Here is a 23,470-nt window from a genome sequence, read left to right as displayed (position 1 = left end):
CACGAGTCAACATTCGGGGCTTCACGTATATCGGCGACTTCGTCATTCTTCCTGAATGTTCAAAGGACATTATACTCGGCATGGATTTCCTTCAGGCGAACGGCGCTATCATCGACCTGCAAGAGTCTAGAGTCAGTTTCGCTACTACGCAAGCCATAGCGCACAGTAATGACAACGACCGTGACATCGCGCTTCGCGTTGCCGACCATCACGTCACGTTGCCACCCAAGAGCAGTGTGCTTACCCTTGTCCGATGCGACATGGAGGACGTCGCCGAAGGAATTGCTGAGGCAAACATCCCCCTGCTTCTTGAGCGCCACATTTGCATAGCCAGAGGGCTTTTTGAGGTGCAAAACAAATGTTCAGTCGTTTTGCTATATATATATATATATATATATATATATATATATATATATATATATATATATATATATATAGCGCGTCATAAGACTTAAGGTTTAAGTCCAGCAAAGCGTTGAGTTCGGCCCAGCAGGAGTAGTTGTTGTTCGGTTGTTGGTGATAACTAGCACCTACACCAAACTGGTACGTGCGCGAAGGAGGTTTAAATTTACCAGATTAGATGGTGAGCAACAGTCGGCGCACGGCCACAGTGAGGTTGTTGTTCTCTTCTACTTCGTTAAACAAGCCTAATATTATTAGGCGTGAGTCCATCGGGAATGAGCCAGTTTATTTTTTTCCTGGTTGCACAAGGAATGTTCTACGCATGATTTAATGTTACACTTCAAAAACAGTGTCAATTAATGAATAAACTTTTATTTCCCTTTTCAATAAAGGGGAGTGGGTGGGGAAGGGCACAGAGGGAGGTCTATGTGCCAGTCCCAGCAGGTGTCCGTCACCACCTATGCGGCTGGACGTCCATCTATCAGTCTTGGTAGGCCTCCGCCACCTCCTCAACCCACCTCAGGACTCGGTCCTGTAGGTGGGATCGGAGCTGCGCAGAACATTCTAGCCCAGCTCCTCGCTATAAACTATGTGTTGAGGGTGCGCAGGGGGAGGGGGATTAGGCAGTGACATCATTGATTTACTATGCACTCGTTTATAGAAGTGATGCAAACGTTATTTTTAGGGTTGACCATGGCAAGGAGCAATTCCTACCGAGACGATTGTACAGGCAGCGAAATATATTCGTGAAGAATAGATCTTCAATTTAAGCTGTATTGTGTTTTTCTCTTTTTTTTCTTGCAGGCGGAACTGCTAGGCCACACGTACGAAACCGACAAGGAGTGGCACGTGACCAGTTGTTGCTGCAGCCGCGTTTTTTTTCGGCTCAGCGTCCCTCCGCTCTTCGGGCATTTTCTATATCAGCATCATGGAAGAATTTGGGGTGTGTCGTTCCGCGGCGTCCTGGCCAGACACACTCATCGATGCAACCAGCGAAATGGCCGGTAAACCATTGTTCCACCTAATTTCCTGGATATATGATTAAAGTGTTATGACCAAAATATTGGCTCCAGCGTAGGCCTATACAATAAACTTGATGGTCCGGACGGCGCCAGAGCTCCTCCAAAGCTCCTTCCAGAGCAAGGCGGGAAGTGTTCAATGGAAACTGTAGTTTTTTTTCTATACGCGGAAAACTTAGTTCCGTGAGAAATTAAGATATTCGAGTGCTGGCGTTTCTAATTTAGGCAGAAGCGAAGCTGTGTACAGAGTAACGTATCAAGGTCTAATCTTTAACAAGTACAAGCTGACTCACCAACTAGCTCACTAAAGCACGATGGTATGTTAACCTTACAAAATCGCACTAAACTTGCCTTACTGAAGGTTTTGTATTAATTAATTCATAGGCGAAATAAAAATCGACAGCATATAAAGGTATCTCTTTATCACGTACAAGTCCTACACGTCATAACCATCTTCATCCCTTGTTAAACACAGGTACAACAAGAGCTGTTTTAAATACTCTTATTTTAATCATACAATCATCGAGTGGAACGAGCTTTACAATTCAGTCACGAGCACTCCGACTTCGGAAAATGTTGTACTGTTGGTCGAGGAAATAATACGTGCATAGCTGTTCATCACTCATTTTACACCACATTTTCTACATTTGGAAACTGTATTACGTTCTCTGTATTCTGATTTCGCGCTTGCGTCTCAAAAATTGTGCTCCCTTTCTTTCTGTTGACTCAGTTTTGTTTTGCTTAGTTTTACTGTGTTCGATGCACTTACGTTCTTTATATTTGTCACAGTTTACTTGATGGATAATTATTGTAAAATTGCATTGCATTGTGTTTCATAAACCTGTCTTAGGTATCTTACGCTGTACTCATGTATGTGTCCTCCCCGCTAGGATCCCGTGTGTGATTAACAGTTATGTTAAATAAATAAATACAATAAAATGTGACATTCTAGAAGCCCTTCGGATGTTATATCATTAATTTTCTCAACCGGCACCAAATACCGAACGCTCAGAAAAGATACAGCGGCTACTTATAAGATTTTTAAAGTCTGCTTGACTGGCGTCCTGTCCCGATGTGGTCAAGCGGCTGATGCATCGTTTGACCGAATGAGTTTAAGTTAAGCTTCCGTTTGTGAAGCAGGAGTTAAAAGCGCGAATCTTGGCCTGATTTTTCCGATTGTCCGCCCTTTCGGTTACACTAATCGCCACGACCACCTTCCCTAGTGTTGAGGTTGTGCAGCTGTCAGGCCTCATCTTCACGCTCACTATCCACATAGGATCAACAAAACAAACATTTCTCGCAGTGCGGGCGCTCCAAGCCACAGCTAACCGGCTTACATGGCACGGCACTGGAGCGCCATGGAGTGCATCTCAATTCTACGCCGTGAAGCAACAAATCACGACCTTATACCTCTCTCTATTTTTAATGTTTGCTCATATAGATATCTCCATGGCCGCAGGCGTGCTATTGAAACAGCGCATGATACTCAAAGGTTTCATAACAGTGGTTGAAAAATATAAGCTGCGCTGACACATTAGCTCTTGGATAGCAACATCGGCAAAGCCCGTTGACAAGTGTGAAGAACAAAATTACCCAACCACAGGACTTGAAATCACTTTACTGTGGCAGTGTGCACTTGGCACGTTGACCACTGGGAAATCCCGGAGCATTAGCTCTTGGTAATTCGTGCAACGTTTTGGGTACCTCACATATTCTGATAGTGTTCCACAGACCTTCCATCAGTCTGTGCATTTATTTCCCAGGCCACAAATTTCAATACTGTAGTGGAAGAAGATGACTTTGCGATCATAACAAATAATTTATTTATTGAGAACGATTTTCGTTGTAACATTCTGTCGCTGTCGTAGTAAACAGGTTCAGCGACAGATCAATTGCTGAAGTCTGTTGATTTTGTCTCTTGCAGGGCTCCTAGTGGCTGTGTTTTTCGAGCGCCTCAACCCGCTGAGCGTGATGACGATCGGAAGCATGTTGGCCTGGGCGGGCGTATTGTGTTCGGCCGTGGCACCCAGCATCGTATGGATATCTCTCACGCTCGGCGTCACTCACGGTAGGACCCCACTCCCAAGGTTTTTATTGCGATAGCAACTACATGGACCCTCCAAGCACATTTTTGCCGTCGCCGTCATCGTGGCCGTGAGGTTCCGTTTAAAGTCCGACAGCGATAAAATCGTCGCCGCGCGCCGTGCGCTGTGTGTGCGAGGGTGAGCCGGCAACCGCAGCTTAATCTCGCGCACGTGAGAGAGGAAGGCGGCCGGAAGCACGCGGTCTTCGTTTACGCGCGAGTCACCGGGAGGAGGCGACGGAGACGGGAGGGGGAAGGGGGGGGGGGGCTGCGTTCAGCTTCCGCGGCTGCTGCTCACGGAGCTATCTTGAAAGCGATCTGGGATGCGGACGAAGTGTGCGTTCGCGGGGCCTCATCTTCAAAGCGATCTGCGATGGGGACAAAGGGCATTCGCCGAGTGCCGGTAGCTTCGTATGCGCTGTGCTTTCGACGTTTAGTTCGCGTTGAAGCGAGAGCCAGCGCGAAGGTCAATTTTCTCGCTGCCGCTGGCGCGCTTAGTCATTCCAATGTTTTCACGAGTTTCTGAGATCATCGAGCGCGATGTGATGTGTTCATGTTTACTTGTACGCCCGCGACACCGTGCTTGTTTATTAACGCGACAACGTTAAGGGCCCCGTGTCGCACAAAATCCGGCGTCAGTAACCAGCGTGCGATGCGGGTGGCGGAGAAAATCCCCAACCACCCCGATTACACAGGCCATCTAGGTGTTGCAAGGTTTTGGTGAACAAAAATTGAATTTCTCACAGTGAAATCCGTCAGGAAAATGGCAAAGCACGACTTTACCATTCGGCGTGGGATTCACCGTCGGACTTTTTATGAATCGGCGTCGGATTGTAATTTGAATGTACGAGAAAATCTAATTCTGCTACGAGGAAACTCAAACACAAACCGCTTGTCCAGCATTTCTACCATACCTACATCCGCGCATTGCGATGCGAACGGGTCCCGATAACGCTATCGGGTTCTACTCTTAAAGGGGAAGCTTAAGCTTCCTCCAGATTTTATTTAATGATTGAATATTTACAACTTTATACGGCCGATAAAAATGATATCCTTACTTCGTACAGCTATTTACTAATTTTCTATCACAATCGATACTTCACCTTTCGGGTTGAACTGCGAATTTTTTAGTTGGTAAGCGAACATTTACATATTTATGCGGCCGATAAAACTACTATCCTTACTTCGTATAGCTATCTACTAATTTGCTATCGCAATCGATGCTTCGCCTCCTGCGAATTTTTTAGTTAGTAAGCGAATATTTACATATTTATACTGCCGATAAAACTACTATCTTTACTTCGTATACCTGTCGCCGAATTTTCTATCGCAAACGATATTTCACCTTTCGGGCGAAACGGCGACCTTTTTGTCCCGTGGCATAAGGTTGATTAAAGGGATGACTTTTCGCCAACTGAAAGTCATTCCGGAGCAAGCTTACTACAGAAATATTTCAATCATACCGATGGCTAGCACTGACCAGTGAAATGTGGTTTCCAAATGCTTGCACAAGGGTGTTATTTCGTCTGAGCAATACGTTTAAGTGTTAGCAGACAGAACACAAACACCTTCAGAAGGGTTTGTCATGATGCCGCCACGGTGGTTCCAGTACTGTCATACAGCTTCGCCAACGGATTCTCTTCTGAACATCTTCTGCACGCCGTCGTCGTCGTATAGTTATCCTCATATTGTCATCGGCGTGATACACACGTCTACACCCCCTTGTGTCCATGCCGTCTTCTTCATTTCAATAACGTCATCGGATTATTGTTATTCCGTCGCCCTCATTTCTCGTCCCTTTCTATCGTCGTGACGGCATCGTCGTCATGCGGCCTCCATCAAGCCGTCATGGTCAAGGCCGGTCCTGGCAATGATGTGTCATAGCAAAGTGGACCGTTACTGTAGATAGTGTATGTCGCATACAGCGGAGGGAATCAATATTTGTACGGACGAATTAATCCATGAATTACTTCTACAAATTCCAAATAAGTGCCCTCAGAAATACAGCGTGTCGCTGCAATGCTTCAACGCTGCTCGCATTAACGACGGCAGTCATTGTGAGAGAAGCTTTGGCGGAATTTTTCATTTTGTTTCTATAGTATGGCAGATGTAGTCTACGCAGCGTATTGTTCTCACCTGCCGCTCAGAGTGCCATCAGAGTCAGCTGCAAACGTAAACTCGGTAATTAGTGTTTTTTATTTTCTTCTGATGACAATAAATCCATTTTTTTAAAGGAGCGCCGGCGTGGCATTTGCACGTGATTATTTCTTGCCTTGAATGAAGGCTAAAACCCTTTCAACTTCTACATGAAATGCTGGCAAACGATTCCGAGCGCTAAAGAGTTTAATCAGCTGCGGCGGCCGCATTTCGATGGAAGGCAAATGCAAAACAACCCGTGTTCCGTGCATTGGGTGCGCGTTGAATCACTCCAGGTGGCCAAAATGCCCACAACGGCATGCCTCATAATCAGATCGTGGTTTTGGTACGCCGTAGTGGGGTACTCCGAAGACTCCGGATATATTTGTCAAATATATATATTTTTTGCCTTATCGTGGTAAAAAAAAAATTCCGCTACGGGGCCGTGGAGAGCAGACGTGCTTCACATGGGCTCCCGCTTCTCGTGCCTCTCAACCAGGATCACGGCTAATGATCAACCTAATTTTGCTAACTGCTTAACCGGCAAGACGAGAGGAATCCGCGGAAACTAACGACCACCAAGTGAGTGCCCTGTTTCCTGATTTCTGCGACGGTCGCACACCCGCCTGGTTAAGTCAAACGGCGAACGAGCTATCAGATCTGCGGCCAGGAACGCGCCATTTCACCTGTGGCGCGCGGCTCGTGCTCGCGCCACTCGAACGTATCTGTGAGCGCAGCACGGGCGCCCGCCCACGCGGCGACTAAGCTTTCGAGATGAGCCAAGCAGCACCAAAGCCAATAGAAATACCAAGAGAACAGCTGGAAGATACAAACACAGTGCAAATGGACCCGACTGAAGTAAACAACGCAGACGCTACCTGGAATTACGACGCAAACAGAGGAAGAACAATTGAACGTTAGAGCATCTGGATCACGAGGGGCAGAACAGGCACGAAGGACGCAGAGAATAAAACAACACAAGAAAGCAACCCAACCAAAGAACAAACGACCAGAATATCACCCCCGCCGCAACAGCGAAAGCCTAAGATGCCGCCTCTATCAGTCGACGACTACCAGGTCGTATACCGCCAACAAGCAGGCCTTGACCTTGCAAAGTGGAACAATGTCACCATAATGCATGCCATTGGAAGAGCCAGTGGTTTCTCGCAGCAAGAATTCGGCGAAAAATTGTGTTCAAGTGCAGAGAATCGAGAACCTGATTATTGCAAGCACGACCGACTGGGAAGATGCTAAGAAACGACGAAAATATCAGCACAATACAACTTGGCGGCACTTTCTTTGCTGTAAAAGGCAACATGAGAACTCCGGACGATGTATCCAGAGGTGTTATAAGCGGACCCTTGCCCGGCACGAGTGACGAGAAACTCGAGGCAAGTCTTCGCGCACCACAAAGGCACACGGTCCTCCACGCCCGTATGCTCGGGCAATCGTCCGCGGCCGTGATATTTTTCCAAGGACCGCAGGTTCCTTATTACGTCCGCTTCCAGAGTCTCGACTTTCGCTGCCGATCCTACCGCAAGTCGTTGCAATAGTGCAGGACCTGCGGTAACACAGGACACCGCCAGGATGTCTGTCCAAGACCACTGCCAGCCTTCTGCTGCAAATGTGGCAAATCCGATAAACTACGTGACTATGAGGGCAAACTAGCTTGTAAGTTATGTGGAGAAGGGAATGAAATCGCAGGCGAAGATTGCAAGAAAACACTGAAACCCAACCCACCGCCATTCAACATACGACAACAACGCATGGACAGGCTCAAAGCGAGACAGTCGCTGGAGCTCAGGCGGCGAAGAATGTCCAATATTAGGAAGCCTAACCACCAGCTTGAGCAGTAGTGCTGAGCACCCTCAAACGAAGATCTACATCTATACTCCAATCGCCCTCCCGATCACGCTCGCGCTCGCGCTCGCCCAAACGCGCGAGCTACTCGGATGTGGTCAGCGGATTGAGTGGTTAGAGAACCACGAGCAGCTCAAAAACGTCGTCGGCCGAAACCGTGACCTTCCAGACTCTCGAAAATGGGGTGAAAATTCAAAGCAGTACGTCAACTACCATGCCAACAGGCTCTCATCGACAAGCTGATCCAAAGTCAACAAAAACAGCAAGACAGCATAAACAGGCTTCTACAGAAGTGCGAGGAGCAAAGGGACCACATTGTCAAGCGGCATCAGAATTGTACGAAAGTCCAAGAGAACATTGTACAGCCGCGACCATGCCTTCCCAGCGCAGATGTGGAATCCGTAGTTGACGCAAGATTCCAAGTCCTCTAAGAAACTCTCATAAAAAGCACCCACTGCACAATTGAGAAGATCGTTCAGGAAGCAATATCAAATTTCGCCGCAAGTATGGCAAACAAGATTACTACGCTACATGCCAAAGTCGATGGACATGCAGCGCAGAAAAACAATTTCATAGCCCATGTGAAGAAGACCTATCTAACCAAAGAGAACCTTAACACCTCACTAAATGACATTCAGCCCGACAGAAAGGGGGCGCGAGCAAACGGCCGAAGTACCTCTCACTCAGTTTCACCTACCCGCGAGCGCCGGGAGGGAACCGAACTAACCCAAAATGGCTGTTCCTAATCATACGACGACAAATGCGCTCTCGACTCTCCGCATATGGCGATAGAACTGTCGTTCCTGCCGACCATGGCATACTACCTTACAAGAATTTGTCAAAGAAGACCCACCCGACCTCATAGCACTGCAAGAAACAAATACACAAAACGTCCGGCTACAAGGGTACAACGCCCACGTACAAACAAAACGCACAGCAATCCTCACCAAGAAGATTGTCACCGTACAGGAATTGGAAGCAGTCAACACAGCGATCGAACACACCTTAATAGAAGTCATACCGGAAAGGAAATCGCACAAGAGCCTCTTCCTAGCGAGTGTGTGCAGCCCTCCCAAAGATATCCTTTCAGACTTCGACCACCTCGTCCAAGAAATTGAGAAACGCACCGATGGTCCTCAACTCGTTATATTGCGGGACTTCAACGCCTCACACACGGCATGGGGATACCAGACCACCACGAAGAAAGGAGCCCGAGTACACGACACTGAACAACAGCGCAGACTCACCATGTGGAACGACCCACTCCAAACCACGAGGATTGGGAATAGTGTCTCAAAAGACACAAACCCAGACCTCACGTTCACGCTAAACGTGCCCTCGGCAGAATGGAGCCGACTCCCAGAAACCCTGGGCAGCGACCACATCCTCCAACTGACCGTGGCCCACACTCGCAAGCCCGCCAAGATTGGAATGGCCCGAGTAACGGAGTTGAAGTCATTCAGAGACGGGCTAAATGTCGAGACCACCATCGAGAACATAGATGACTGGCTGATCGATGATGACTGGCTGAGATGACGGCGGATCGCCACACCAAGAAAATACAGCTGAATGAAGTTACGCCAGCTGTCGATGCGCACCTCCTTCACCTCTGGGAAGCCAGAAGAGCTCTCCTCAAGCGATGGAAGAGACAGAATCTAAACAAGAAATTAAAGAAGCTCATCGCCCTCCTCACCGAGCAAGCGCAGGCATACGCGGAGAAATTAGGAACGCAGAACTGGCACGCATTTTGCGACAAACTCCAGGGACATTGAGCACAAACATGACGTGGCACCTCCTGCGCGCCGTTCTCGACAATGGCCCTACAAAGACGCAGCAGCGACAGCACCTCTGTAGGCGCGTGTACAACCACGCCGGATCGGAAGAGAACACACCCTTCGAGAAATTCAGAAGAATCTGTGCGGCGATCCACCCGGTAATACGACGGCACAAGGCAAAGTTTACGGTGGGAAACCACACCCCGCACTTGACCAACCCTTTACGCAGGCTGAACTCTCTGCAGCACTAGCGACGCTCACTAGAAACACCAGCTCCGGCAAACATCTATCATCGACAGCAGGCCACCGCAGCCCTTACTCCAGTATTTCCATGCATGTTGGCAGAAAGGAGAGCTACCAGCTGCCTGGAAGCATTCGGAGATCACCATGATCCCCAAACCAAACAAACACCTCAGCACCGAGAACTTACGCCCAATTTCACTTACCTCGTGCGTAGGGAAACTTTTCGATACACAACCAGCTAACCCCATACCTCGAACACAACGGATATTTTCCAAACACTATGTTCGGGTGCAGGCAGAACCTGTCAACGCAAGGCGTCTTCCTTCTACTCAAGGAAGACCTAATCGACCACCTGAGCACCCGAAGCAAATCCTCGACTCTTGCCAACGACATAAAGGGACCTTTTGACAACGTCACTCACGAAGCTATCCTCTGCAACCTTGAAGACCTGGACTGCGGGTCGCGGACATACCACTATGTCAGGAATTACCTCATAGACCGCACGGGAACAGTGGGAATAAACAACCTCCGCAGCAACAGCTTTCGACTATCGAACAAAGGCACGCCGCAAGGGTCGGTCATATCGCCGTTGCTCTTCAACGTAGCCATGAATAAACTACCCAGCCTTCTCGACGCCATACCAGACCTACGACACGCTTTTTATGCAGATATCACGTTACGGACAAAGGCTTCGAACACCGGAACGCAAAAAAAACACGCCTTCATGAAGCAGTAAATACTATCGAGAGCTACTTCCAAAAATGCGGCCTCCGCTGTGCTCCTGAAAAGTCGGAACACCTCGTCCTCAAGTCAGGAACGAGAGGCAGACCACCCAGCTAGGATGAACTTTATCCCAGTGTCACCCTTAATGGAACGCCAAACCCAAAATTGGAAAACCTACTAGTTCTAGGCCTACACATCCACAAAGACGGTTCCGGCGCGGCCACCCTCCCGCGACTAGAGCGAACGATGTAACAGCTCACGCATTTCGTCAGGAGAGTTGCAAGCCTTAGAAGTGGCCTTACAGAACGAGACACGCTACGCGTGATGCAAGCACTCCTCACCAGTCGAATAACCTACGGCACGCCCTACCTCGCGCTGAGAAATGCAGAGGTTGAAAAACTTAACATTAAAACACGCAAATCCATTAAAATCGCCCTGGGGCTCCCATCCACGGCTTCGACCACGATACTTCTCAAGATGGGCGTACACAACACCTGGCAAGAACTAGCTGAAGCTCACAAAGCCAGTCAATTAGAACGACTGAAGCTCACGCCCACCGAAAGATCAGTGCTCCAATGGCTAAGCTACGGCGAAACCTTCATAGCCGCAACGGACCTAAAAGAAAGAATTCCGCCGAACATCCTGAATCCCTGTGCATAGCACCAATTCTACGAAACATGCACCCCAGGTACCATAAGGAAAGAAGACAAGCCCGAGTGGATACCCTACGTCGAAGACACAGACAAGATCCGGACGCCGCGCACGCCGACGCAGCCAAATACCCGCACAGAAACGCTTATGCCCTGAGCGTAGTTGATTTCCAGGGCAGAGAACTAGCGTCTGCCACAGTCCGTGCACAAAACCCTGAGACTGCAAAAGAAGTGGCGATCGCCCGGGCGACTACAACGTGCATGGACACAGCTGACGTCTTTTCCGACTCTCAAGCATGCAGCTATCAGAAACTTCGCTAAGGGTCGCGTGTCGACAGAAGCCCTAAAGATGTTGAAGCGCCGAAGCACTCCAATCCAGTACACCTGCGTAACATGGGTTCTGGCACGAGGGGCTGGAGGGGAACGAAGCAGCACACGACGCGGCCCACGATCATGCCTGCCGGACCAACCCTTCCTACTCTCGAGACGCCCGGCCAGCGTCAGCAGGGGCAGAGATCGTACCTATCACCTACTCAGCGATTCTTTACCATCACAGGATCGAACGCAGGGTTTACCCACCACCTCACTCAAAATTAAACAAAGAAGAAAGCACCACACTCAGAACACTGCAAAGTAAGACTTACACCCACGGAATACTCATGCATAGAATCTACCCGACACTACAAGAATATCTCTGTCCAATTTGCGGCGTACCGCACACCTTGACGCACCTGATCCTTGAGTACCCATGGCACCTAAACACAGACGCATCGCCCTCACCAAAAGGCTTTAACGCCAGACAATAAAGCGAAGACCTCATCGAAACGTGGGAAGCCAAGCTCGTCTCCGAGGACCTGGAACAACAACGACGCCTAGTCGCCAGGGCCAAGGAGGCAGTGAAGGCCAGAAGGTTCCTGGAATGAGGATACCTCCCACCTAGAGTATCCCACCCGGGATACTGTTTCGAAATGAAACGTTTATTCCTCCTCCTCCTTATCGTGGTTATATTTGCACCACTGTAATAATTACGTGGTTTTTGTGAACAATGTGTTCGATGTTGGTGAAATTCATGGCGTAAGTTTAATTTCTAATGCCCATGAGCGTATCCGCAAATTTAATCCGAAGGTGCTCCTCGTTTTTGGACACCGCTGTTACTTCGCAGGAAAGCGTTAACTGAACACAAACGTCCACATAGCTTGCTAAATTCTCGAGATGGTTTCTCCTTACTGAAAAGCCAGTAGGGCGGCTGTGAATGGGTAAACAAATGTTGCGCAAACAAAATGGCAAATGTAGACGAGATTGCGCAGCTCGTAGCAGGCGCGGACGGTGGCAGAAGAAGAAAGGACAAGCGTTACCGTACCAACTCGCCCAACTGTCCATCCTTTCGTAGCAGGCGTCCAGCGACATTCGTTTGAACATGTTCAAGATACTGAAGTGGTGCGGCCGTTCTATCGAGCTATTGAGTGTTGGCTGATAGTTACTGCTGTAAGAGAAGTTCCCTAAAGGTATCCCTAGATGCGTTGTGAAAGAGGTGACGCATAGCCCTTGATGACATGATCAAATCGGTGGAGTTCGGCAATGCCTGTATTCATCTGTCTTACAGACTCATATAGAACCTTAGTGTCCTTATGGCTGCCTACGTTTTCGGCTAGATACATTTTTGAATTGTTTTTATATTTAATATGCTAGTGTTTCGATGATTTGGAAAGGATGTGGAACAAGTTTAGTAATTATTTTATGTACTTAGTGTAGGTCGAGATTCAGCGCAACATTTATGCCTCATTGCACAAGCGCAAGTTTATTGAAGATGTTTACACAGCGACCGCTTAAGTAGCGTCTGTAGTCACTTAAGTTTATGATAATTTGCTGCCATAATCTTACCTGCTGGAAGAACCCAAGACGGCAAGAACCTGTAATGGTGTTTTCTTTTTACCGAAAATTGCCGCGTGTGATTTCTTGCTCTGTACGTCTCCTCATAACGGAGACGGAGTAGTGAGCTCAATAAACATTACATTATTCAAAACATAACAGATATTCTTTGTAAAACACCGAGGCAAAAGTGTTACTTACGTATCGGCAAGTGTCACGTTTTTCTCGGACACCATGGTGGTCCAGTCATAAAAAAAGGTGAAGATGAAAAATATGCACTGAAAAGAGCTCCCTGCGGTGAATGACATCGGTTTGTTAGTCACGGCAATTATTGTACGCATGAAGTTAACGAAACATGAATACCCTAGTACTCGTGCTACGCTCTCCTTTTTTTCCAGGTATTGGCATTGGGCTGGTATTCAGCTCGCTGCAGGTGTTCCTTAGCCAGAACTTCAGCAAGTACCGTGGCACAGCTCATGGCATCATGTACGCTGGTGCAGCAGCCTCGGCCATGGTGTTCCCCTACATGCTCGAGTACACTACGCACATATTCGGATTACGCCTGTGCCTCGTCATCTTTGGTCTCATCCTGGTCAACCTGACTGTCATCACCCTGCTTCTCGACAGAAACTTCTGGGTGGGCAACGATGCCTCAAGGCAAGAAGTGACACCTGGGTTTATATTTTGTAACGATTATTTTTATTTCTTTATTTTTTCTATACCTTTACTCATTGGCTCGTACAAAGTCGCGTCCCCGGTATATGACCCGTAACATCCAATTGGCGGGAGCTCCTCATAAGAAGTGATTGGAATTACATAAAAATAATAGCTACAATTAAAATACAGTCTCAGCGCCTGTATCTTACAACAATCCATTTAGTTTTCAGTTCTTCATTTAATTATCATCAGTCCCACCGAGTGGCTGATAACAGCGGTAACGGCATCGTAGGGGCGCCCCGAGCTTACAACGAAATGCGAAATGAAATCACACGATGAAATTAGCTACAAAATACCACTTCTGACACTGCGGCAACCCTCTTATGCTCCGTTCGATGTTGTACTTAGTGAATAACCACCCAAAAAAATGTTTTATTTTAACGGAAGTACTGTGTCTTGGGTCGTCATTGCAGTGATTCTCGATAATGTCTTAGATTTTTTTTTCTGTGTTGTAACTCAACTTCATCTCAAGATTAAGGGCTCTTTAGCTGAGTTTTCCACCTCCAGCACCTCGGGAAAGAAGACAGAAAGAAAGTCATGCCTTCGAGAGACGAAGTAAAATACACTTGTGCAACCTTGCAGAAAGGCAACCCAATTTCGTGTAGTTATGTCACACGCTTTAAAACGTTGCGCGTTCTGCCTCGTAAGAAACTGCGCTCGCAGATCTGCGCAGCTTGTGAAACTCAATCATTTACGCTCTGGAGCGCTTTAATACGTAATTTAGTGCGCTGACCGTATTTAACCAGAACAATTTGAATTTGACCTGCACATTACTCATACCATGTTCCTTATTTTCACGAAATGTAAACTTTGTGCAACGATACTAACACAAAGTAAAAATGGCCAGGTGACACTTTCAAGCTCATGCTACAGGATTTTTTTTTCGTTTTTTGCAATGGTTGTACTTATTCCACTTGCATTTCACTTCGCACACACACTTGCCGTAGCCTTCCCACCATGTTCACTAAATATATCTCACTGGCAATTGTAAACCTCTCAAGAAAAAACTTGGAGTACGCTTAAGCTTCGCCTTTAAGAGTGGAACGCGATGCGTTAGTGAACGCCGTTGACGCCGAAACCGACACAGTATTTCCTGCGACATGGGGCCCGATCAAAATTTAGAAAGGCTCGGTTTTTAACATTCCCCTCAATGTTGCCTAGAACCAAAGTACAGAGAAACACCATCAGAATTGGAGGACCCTTAAGTTACCCCTTTAAGAGTGGAATGCGATAGCATTCAAAGATCCCTGGCTTCTTATCAGGCTTTTTTTCTCGTATATTCAAATTACAGTCCGACGCTATCACGTCTGTACGTTGTGTTAAGTCGTACTTTACCATTTTTTTCACGTAATTTACTTTGAGAAATTCAATTTTTGTTCGCTAACGCCTTGCACCACGCGAAGGGCCCGACCGGTCGGGATCGTTGGGGATGATGCGGTTCGACACGATTATTTCCTCCACACGCCAATGCATATGCCGACATCGACGCCGACACCACAATTTTTGCGACACGGGGCCCTTAACGCTACTGTGTTAAAAAAGATTAAATTTTTTGTGCTTGCAACTTGCTCATGTGCACATATAACCCACAGACATTGAGCTTTTCCTACACACTAACTCGCTACCTGGCCCTAACTTTCACCAAACCTCAAGAAGGTACCTGACTTAGCTAACCGAAGACACCGGGTGGACATCGTACGTCCCGAGAAATATAAAAAAAAGAAAATGCAACGCACCACATGTAGACATATTTGCCTTAGTTGTCTGCCATTATTCCTAACTTTGGTTATGGTGGCATTTGTAGTTAAGCCAAGACCGCCTACTAAATTTGGCACCGCTCTTAAAATTTATTCATATATGCTCTGCTTTGCTCATATATTCGTAATTTATTTCACATGTCTAAATTAGCACGAAGACTAAATTTTGCCTCTACATAACCTATAGCAGGTCCCTTATTTTAGCCAAGTATCTACTTTGTGTAACGTAGAGTTCCCATCGGACATTAGAAACTATAGCGTAACACTGCCTCACAGCGCTTTCAGACTCTTCCGAAATAAACGTTTTACAAGTCTGTATTTGATGCATGTGCATTTAAGCTAACACCCCAATTTTCCGCAGCGTTCTCACCCATGCTCGCTCCGCTAAATTCGATCTCGGTTTAATGTTTATTTACGCCAGGGCAGCGGCCTCAATTCAACGCCGCTCGTAAAATACCTGTAATACTTCAGGGCACCTGCATACGAAATTCAACTTAAAGGCCGCAGTTAAGCATAACAATTATAACTTTGCTTACACCTAAACTGAAAAGGTTGCCTTATTTCTACCAATGTAATCTTTGTGAATATTAGAGTTTTTTCGGAGACTGGGAAACATTTCATAAAGGGCTATATAATGCGTTGGAGCACTACATATAGGAATTGTTTACAAAGGCTGTATTTTATGTACATGCATGTAAGTTCGCACACGTATTTCTCATAGCGTTCCTCCCAAGTTTGCCAATTGTCATTTTAGGGACATTTGAAGTTATGTGAAGGCAGTGGGCAAACTTTTTTACACCTTGTAACACGTAAAGCAGTCATAATGCCCCGGAGCACCTGCATACGTAACTTATTTCCGAAGCTACAATCAGCCCACCCGCTTTTAAATTTTACGATGCAGTATGAATAATGTGCCCCTTACTATCGCATAATATAAACTACGTGCGTTATTTAGTCACCGAGGACATGGGACAAACAAAACCGCATTGGGAGGAACCAACAACGAACCTCGTATGGCGCATAAAATTAGAGGGAAAATGGAGTTTCGTTTAAACGTTGCAATGCTTCTTACTAAAAAGAGAACGTGAAAAGTTCGTCACGCATTAGTCTTAACGTACCACTTCGGAGAATTTCAATTTGGATTTGTGTACAAATGTTTTGTACTGTAGGAAACGTTGAAGACAACCGCAATGTAAAACACTGGAACGCTGGAGTAAACAAATTTCTGTAAAAGCTGTAAATAACCTAAACAAAATAAATATTTATCGATCACTCAAACACAATATACTTGCTACTTCAATTAAATATGTACAACATTCCTCGCATAGTTCACCGAAAAGACCGGGGAAACACAAGTGCATGACTCGCATAAAGCATAAAAATTGTAAGAGGAAAAATATTTGTTGATGTGTTCAGTGCATATAATTAACGCACACACCTGAAACGTCTCGTACATGTCAACTATAAAGTTTCTCTCATTTCCTGTTAATATAAAAATTCGGGCATTTCTTGTCCTCAAATAGAGCGGAGAAACTAGGTTTTTCATACGCCTCTAAATAGGCCGAAAACAAGGGTATATCAATTTTCGGCTAACGCCCATTTGACACACACACACACACACACACACACACACACACACACACACACACACACACACACACACACACACACACACACACACACACACACACACACACACACACACTTCTCAACATGTCTGCACGTTGTCCAAAACATTTTCCAGGATTCATCAAACTATAAACTGCATCAGCGATTCACACTAAAAAAATAAAACCGTTAAAAGCAGCATGCCACGTTTTTGAGTGATTCTGGTCGCATTAACAGTTTTACTGTAAATGGCGCGTTCAAAGAAACAGGATGCCACTCAAGATGCTAGCACTATTTAATCCGGCCCTAGCGCAGCCAGCTTCTACAATCAGTGTCTTGGAGTTTGTTTTGTTGCTTACTTGCAATCATTTCAAAAATAGAGTGGTATTCTCACCTATTGGTAATAAAGGCGTGAGGAGGTGGAGAAGAGTACATTCATGACCATAACATTTTACAAATGCTTTTTTCATGGGAACTCCGTATTTGCGTTAAAAAAAATCCAAACACCTTCGTCGTATCTTTGATTCCTTTCGAGCATGCTGGCAAAACATTCGAACATTTCCTTGTATATGCAACACTTTTTAAGCAAATGTTGCTACTTGCGAAAATAGGCTTGTTATAAAAGTAGACTCACACTGAAATAGACATAGTGACCCACTTTTTGTCATATCACGAGAGAGCCTGGTTAATATAAAAATGAAATTTTATCGTTCTGTGTAACTGGACAGGCTTAAATATTGACGGCAGGTTTGCGAAATGTTGTTCCTTACGGCGACATGAACATTTTTCGGAATAATAGGCAGCCGTCACTTTGCATTGTCTTTGCAGCATCAATACACGCTATATAAGTTAAGCGCCAACGGATCTCTTAAATATTGTTGACTTGTACTACAAAACCAAATGTCTAGAGAAATTGGCCTTGACACTACGACCTACTTTAAAATTTTTCTGCGATCTGCTTATAGTTTAAAGGTGTACTTATCGCACTTTCATTGCGGAGATTATGTTTATATATTTGATATCACCTTGTGTATCTTCTCCTGAAAAAGCTTCATTGGTTACCATGCCGTAATTAGCGTTTGAGTCTTTTTGCTGGGCTACTTTGATTCTACAATGTATACGATGTGCGGCCGTATAACGTGACACTATTCCAGTCGGGTTTTATTGAATTTGCTTACGTCAAAATTACGTAACCGCTGAGGCAATGATCAGGTGGTCACTCGCAGGGATGTTACAGGAAGGAAGGAAGGAAAATAAGAGGTGAAAGGCAGAGAGGGTCACCAGGTTAAGTGTCCGGTTGGCTACTCTGCACAATGGAATGGGGTAAGGGCAGAAAAGATCAGAAAACAGAAGAAGATTAAAAAGAAAAGAAAAAGAAACGCATCAGTCCGCACATTCTATAGTTTTTCACTAAGTCGTGTTCCTTTTAAAAAGTGTACTAGTGCTTTTAAAGCAGTTCGTTCCGACGTCGGCTGGGACCAGTGACCAAAAATTCTGTCTTCCTTAAGGGGACGGCTGTCTATCTTGTCCAGCGTGGTGCTGAGGACTTTCCTTTGTGCACTAAAACGACGACAATCACACAGAAGACGTGCTATCATCACTTTGCACCCGCAAGTTTCACAATCTGGACTTGTGGCCATTTCGATAAGGTAGGAGTACGCGTTGGTAAAAGCTACTTCAAGCCATAGGCGACAAATGAGAGTTACGTCCCATCGTGGTGCGCCATGTGGAAGGCGGATCTTCAGATTGGGATCCAGGGAACAGAGGCGCTGCTTTTTAAAGTTCGTTGAATTCCAGTGGGTTAACGTAAGCTCGCGAACAAGCGCACGGAGATTTCCTGCTGCGTTTGTTCTGGACATAGGGATAGCGAAGCAATCGCCACTGGTATGTGAAGATCGAGCGGCTGCGTCTGCTTGCTCGGTTTCAAGGATACCACAGTGACTTGGCAGCCATTGAAATACGTTGTCATGTCCTTTGTCAACTGCCAGATGGTAAATTTCGCGCGTCTTCACGACAAGTCGTTCGTGGGGTTTACGACTTCGTGCAGAGAGCAAACTCTGGAGGGCGGCTTTGGAATCGCAGAAGATAGACCATTTCTGGGGCGGTTCCTGATCGATAAATTTCATTGCTGCACGCAGAGCTGTAAGTTCGACAGCCGTCTTCGATGTCAAGTGCGATGTCCAGAATTTTATCACTATAGATTTTGCTGGGGCAATTACTCCAGCTTCTGAATCTTGAGTGCATGACCGACCCATCGGTGTTACAAACAATCAAACGCTGTCCTCGTTTATAGGAGATAATCTTTGCTTACAAAGTGAATAGCATTGCCTGCTTTGACAGGTTTTTCTTATCTAATTGACTGACAAGAGGCGAGGAGCACAAACAAGTGGATAGCTTTTCATTGGGGTTGAGCTAGCACAATGAAAATAGCTAATCAGATGAGGACGGTTATGCCGGCGCCTGTGGTTGGTGCGCTTCCGCTTGCCTAGCTTGCGGTGGCTGGTCCAAAATCGCGGCGCGTGCAACAAAAGCTTTAAAAAATGACACTAAAACGGATCCTCACCAAAGAATTGTTGGCCGAGGGATGGCGTATACGCGCTGAAATGCCTCGGCAAAGTTTTACTAAGACGTAATGTTTTTAATAAACGTAAATGAGTTTGCTCTCACCGGTAGCTTCAAGTAGCCAGAGTGAACGGTGGGCTGATATCTACTGTTCCTTTCGGAACGGGGAAGTCTCCGGCTGGTCTGAAAAAAAAAGAAACGTTTTGTTCGGCGATGGCATGTTTAATGCATAAACTTCACTTTGAAGTGGTGTAAGTTCGCCATTTGTGACGTCGCATGGCAGAAAACGAACAGGGCACAGCCCGAAATCTTTTAGCAAGCAGTGGTCGGCTGACAGAACAAAGTGGAATCGGAAGTGATTGTTTTTTCATTCTTCATTCAATTTATTCCTAATATGCGCGTACATGTGATTTCTAACATGTATTCCTAATCAGCGCGTACATGTACATGTGTACATGTGAATGATTGGGAGTTCTCCCGGCTTTCATGTGGTTGCGTTACAGACAGGTGAAAAAGGGGGGGGGGGGGGGGGTGAGTCCAAAATACTTCCAACCAATTCGCGTCAAATTCTTGAATTCGGTTGATTGCCGAAATGGAATAGAAACAGTTTGAAGAGATTTGCACTGTAGCACCCGCGATCATGTTCCACGGAATCTGAAACTCTACAGCTTTCCTGCCTAGTCTTCGTCGCGAAACGTTTTACTAAATAATTCAATCCTGTACAGTTTAGTCATATACTGCAGCTTCTGATGGCCCGTTTGTGGAGTCATTCACTCCACAAACGGGCCATCTTATTAGTGCTACGTTTACTCAGTGCTAAGAAACTTATAGAGGAACACATATCGCACCACTCTGATAATAATAAATATCCGACATAACGTAACGAGGTTACTTCAACGTGCTTGGCATGCGCCAATGAGATAACGAACTACTCCACTGTGATGAATGGGTGCTCTTAACCTTACAAGTTTTGGTTAGCGCTTTACACAAATGTATCATCGTAAGAGTTTGACCTAGAGGCGAAATACCAAGGAATGCGACTATGAATTGCTCTAGCGTGACCGTGATAAATTGGAGGATGCTATTGTAAAGCTGATAACAAGCGTCTGTTGTAGGCTTTGGACGCGACCAGTACCATTGAAGGGACAGAATGAAAACGTTTTTACTGCTTGCAGTACAGGCTGCTTGGTCTTTTAACATGTGTACTTGTTTATCTTTATCTGGTTATCACATTTTGCCAGCTAACAAATCTTAAATGTTATCGCTCTGTCCAAGATCAGTCTTTCTGTTTCGAAAGTTTTTCGAGTTTTATCTATGGTTCTATCTTTTGCCTATGTTGTGGCCGTGCCTTCGGTAATCTAATTCAGTGCGCAACGCGAATACTGGTGCGCATTCTAGAATGTATGAGAGCACCAGCGATTACACAGGTTGATTTACTGAGCTGGAATTCGCAGGAAGGTTCATAAATAGCTGACGCGTCTGATCCGCAGACCAAAGTTTAGGTGGTCGATAAGTGTGCTCTCCGCTATGGTTGTGCTGGAGAGAGAGAGAGAGAGAATAAACATGTGCTGGAGTGTTACTTGTTTTACTGGGCACAGGTTAACTCAATGAACAGCTAATTTCGTGACTTGCATTGTGCCACTGTGGTTCTTAACCGTCGCTACACTGTCACAATATATTTAATTGTTGTCGGTTGGAAAGGCTAGCAGTTTGGCAAATATCCTACTGAGACCCGAGCACAACTATCGGACATAGTCGGTCTTCAAAGTGGTTTTTATTGTCGAATATTATGTTATGAACTTGACAAACAATTTTTAAAATTTAAATACCACGGTTAGATGCCAAAAAGTGCGTCTCCATGAACGTGAAAAAAATCACTATCTCCATCATCTTCTCAGGTTTGCTATGATAAAATTCAGAGCGCTTCCACCCTGTGAAGAAGGAAGTCCAGCGAAGCTGGCGCTCTGGTGGGATTTGTTGTTAGGGTTTAGCGATATGTAGAATTTGGGTACAAAATGATAAACCGACCCCTTCGCTACGCACTCGGGAAAGAGGTTTCGGTGTCGGCTCCGAGTAGCACAATGGGGTACTTAGACAATGGCTATACAACGCCCGGCTCTGAAAGGACTGGCTCGGCGTCCACGGGCAATGGCGCTCCAAGCACGTTCCTCATGGTAAGCTTTTTTAACTGCGCCAACCCACATGGACAAAGACGAGGCAGACAAGACGTGCGCAGACTGCCTCACATTTTTCCATGTGGGTTAGCGCAGATAAAAAAGTTTACCGTGCATGTCAACCAATTAGCCCGACTTGGAGCTCTACTTCAGTGCGTTCCTCATGCTTTTGTACAACGTACCCATACAAGAGTCCTTTACCAACTGTAGGCGTATTCTGCAAGAGCCCACGTAGTGGACTGTCCACTTTCGCTGTCGTGATGGGCTCCTGCAGCACGAGTGAGAAGGAGCCAGCCTGTCTCCTTCTGGCTCGTGCAGCTGGAGCCATCGCGACAGCCAAAAGACTAGGTGGACTCTTACAGAATACCCCCACAAAACTGCGTATATACAACCAACGCTAACGCGAACTCCTCTCACACGCTACTCCTTTGGCCTACTTTTTTCGTAGACAGGAAGGAGAGCCGGCGGCACAGGAGGCCGATGTCGGCAGGGCTGCGCGCATGTGCCGCCCTCGGAGAGCGGGCACACACACACACACGCACAGTCATACGTGGCAGGTGCCTATCTCTCCCCCGCCATCGGGCCGCCGCGCCGCGCCCTCCTCGCCTTCCTTCTATTTATCAGCGGCTCTGTCAAAAGACGCAAGCGGAGCAGCCGCAGGGGCGTGGGAAAGAGCGCGCGTCAGCAGCCGAGGCGGAGGGACGCAAAGAAGGAGCGTCCGCCAGCCTATCATACCTAGCCTACCAGCTGTGCTCAACTCCAGTCGGGTGCAGCTTCCAGCAAGCTTGCCGTGCTAGCCTCGCAGCCGGGCCCAACTCTACTCAGGGGGGAACGCGGGAAGACACTTAACCTTTGGGAAGGCACTGAATCTTTACAACAGACGCGGGCAGATAGAATTACAGTGCCTCCCACACTGGTTCCTTAAATTCTGGATCTTTAGCAGAGTAGGCCTCATTCAGGTGACCTTGATGGTTTTTGGCAGGCCTACAGGAAGCTGACGAAAATATTCACGTTGCCTTGTTGGATACATATTTATGTACAGAGGTCAACACAGTTCTCTAGAACGCTCGAGCCCCGTTCTCAGGACTGCGCTGGCCATATCTGAAGATGACATGTGGCACAAAATTCGCTGTATGTGAGGTTGCGGGACTACATTTACAGTTTCTATTGATTTCTCGCGACCTGCTGGTTGGCTTAAGCTTTGGTAGCTGGTTTAGCCCTCAAGAGTGTGTTCTAGTCAAGTGTGTTGACCTCTGTAGTATTTATTGTCACGAATAGATCGCTCAGGCTAGCCCATTAGCTGCTGGATGATATGACTCCGTGAACCTGAGCGTAACTTCGCGTCGCTCGGCCCATTGTTTAAGTTGATGGCTCCGAAAGCAGGTCTGTTGTCTGACACGAATGTTTCGACGTTGTCAAACATCTTTCTGCTTAAAAAGGAGATTACACTGTTACAGTGCTGCACCGTCCTGGTGCACTCATCCACACACAACAGGAATACTTGCGTTTTTCGTAGTTCAGCGAAGTACATGTGAATAACATCAAATGGTGCGCTCGAGTGCTTCGGTAGTGTCATCTGTTGAGTTGGTTGTTGAAACTTTATTCACCTGGCATTTGTGGCATGACTGCACGTATCTTTTCGTGTCTTCTTTCATGCGGTGTCATGTCAACCTTTTCGTCAGTCTCATGTCATCATCATTATCATCATCATTAGCCTATATTTATGCCCACTGCAGGACGAAGGCCTCCCCCTCCGATCTACAATTACCGCTGTCTTGTGCTAGCTGATTCCAACTTGCGCCTGCAAATTTCCTAACTTCATCACCCCACCTAGTTTTCTGCCGTCCTCGAATGCGCTTCCCTTCTCTTGGTATCCATTCTGCAACTCTAAT

At 46.5% G+C, this 23,470-nt stretch overlaps 1 protein-coding gene across 1 annotated transcript in view; it reads left to right on the top strand.

The window, feature by feature from the left end:
* Window positions 1-1,328: 1,328 nt before the first annotated feature.
* Window positions 1,329-23,470, top strand: part of LOC119444784 (uncharacterized) — a 38,806-nt gene continuing 16,664 nt past the window's right edge. Inside the window, exons 1-2 of the mRNA XM_049664735.1 lie at window positions 1,329-1,406; window positions 13,159-13,417. Of these exons, the coding sequence (XP_049520692.1) occupies window positions 1,331-1,406; window positions 13,159-13,417 (335 nt within the window). The 5' untranslated portion in view covers window positions 1,329-1,330. The remainder of the gene's footprint in view (window positions 1,407-13,158; window positions 13,418-23,470) is intronic.

Source organism: Dermacentor silvarum, chromosome 3 (assembly GCF_013339745.2).
Source record: "Dermacentor silvarum isolate Dsil-2018 chromosome 3, BIME_Dsil_1.4, whole genome shotgun sequence".
Taxonomy (NCBI): domain Eukaryota; kingdom Metazoa; phylum Arthropoda; class Arachnida; order Ixodida; family Ixodidae; genus Dermacentor; species Dermacentor silvarum.
Note: the sequence above shows the minus strand (reverse complement) of the source record. Positions and strands in the feature narration are given on the sequence as shown.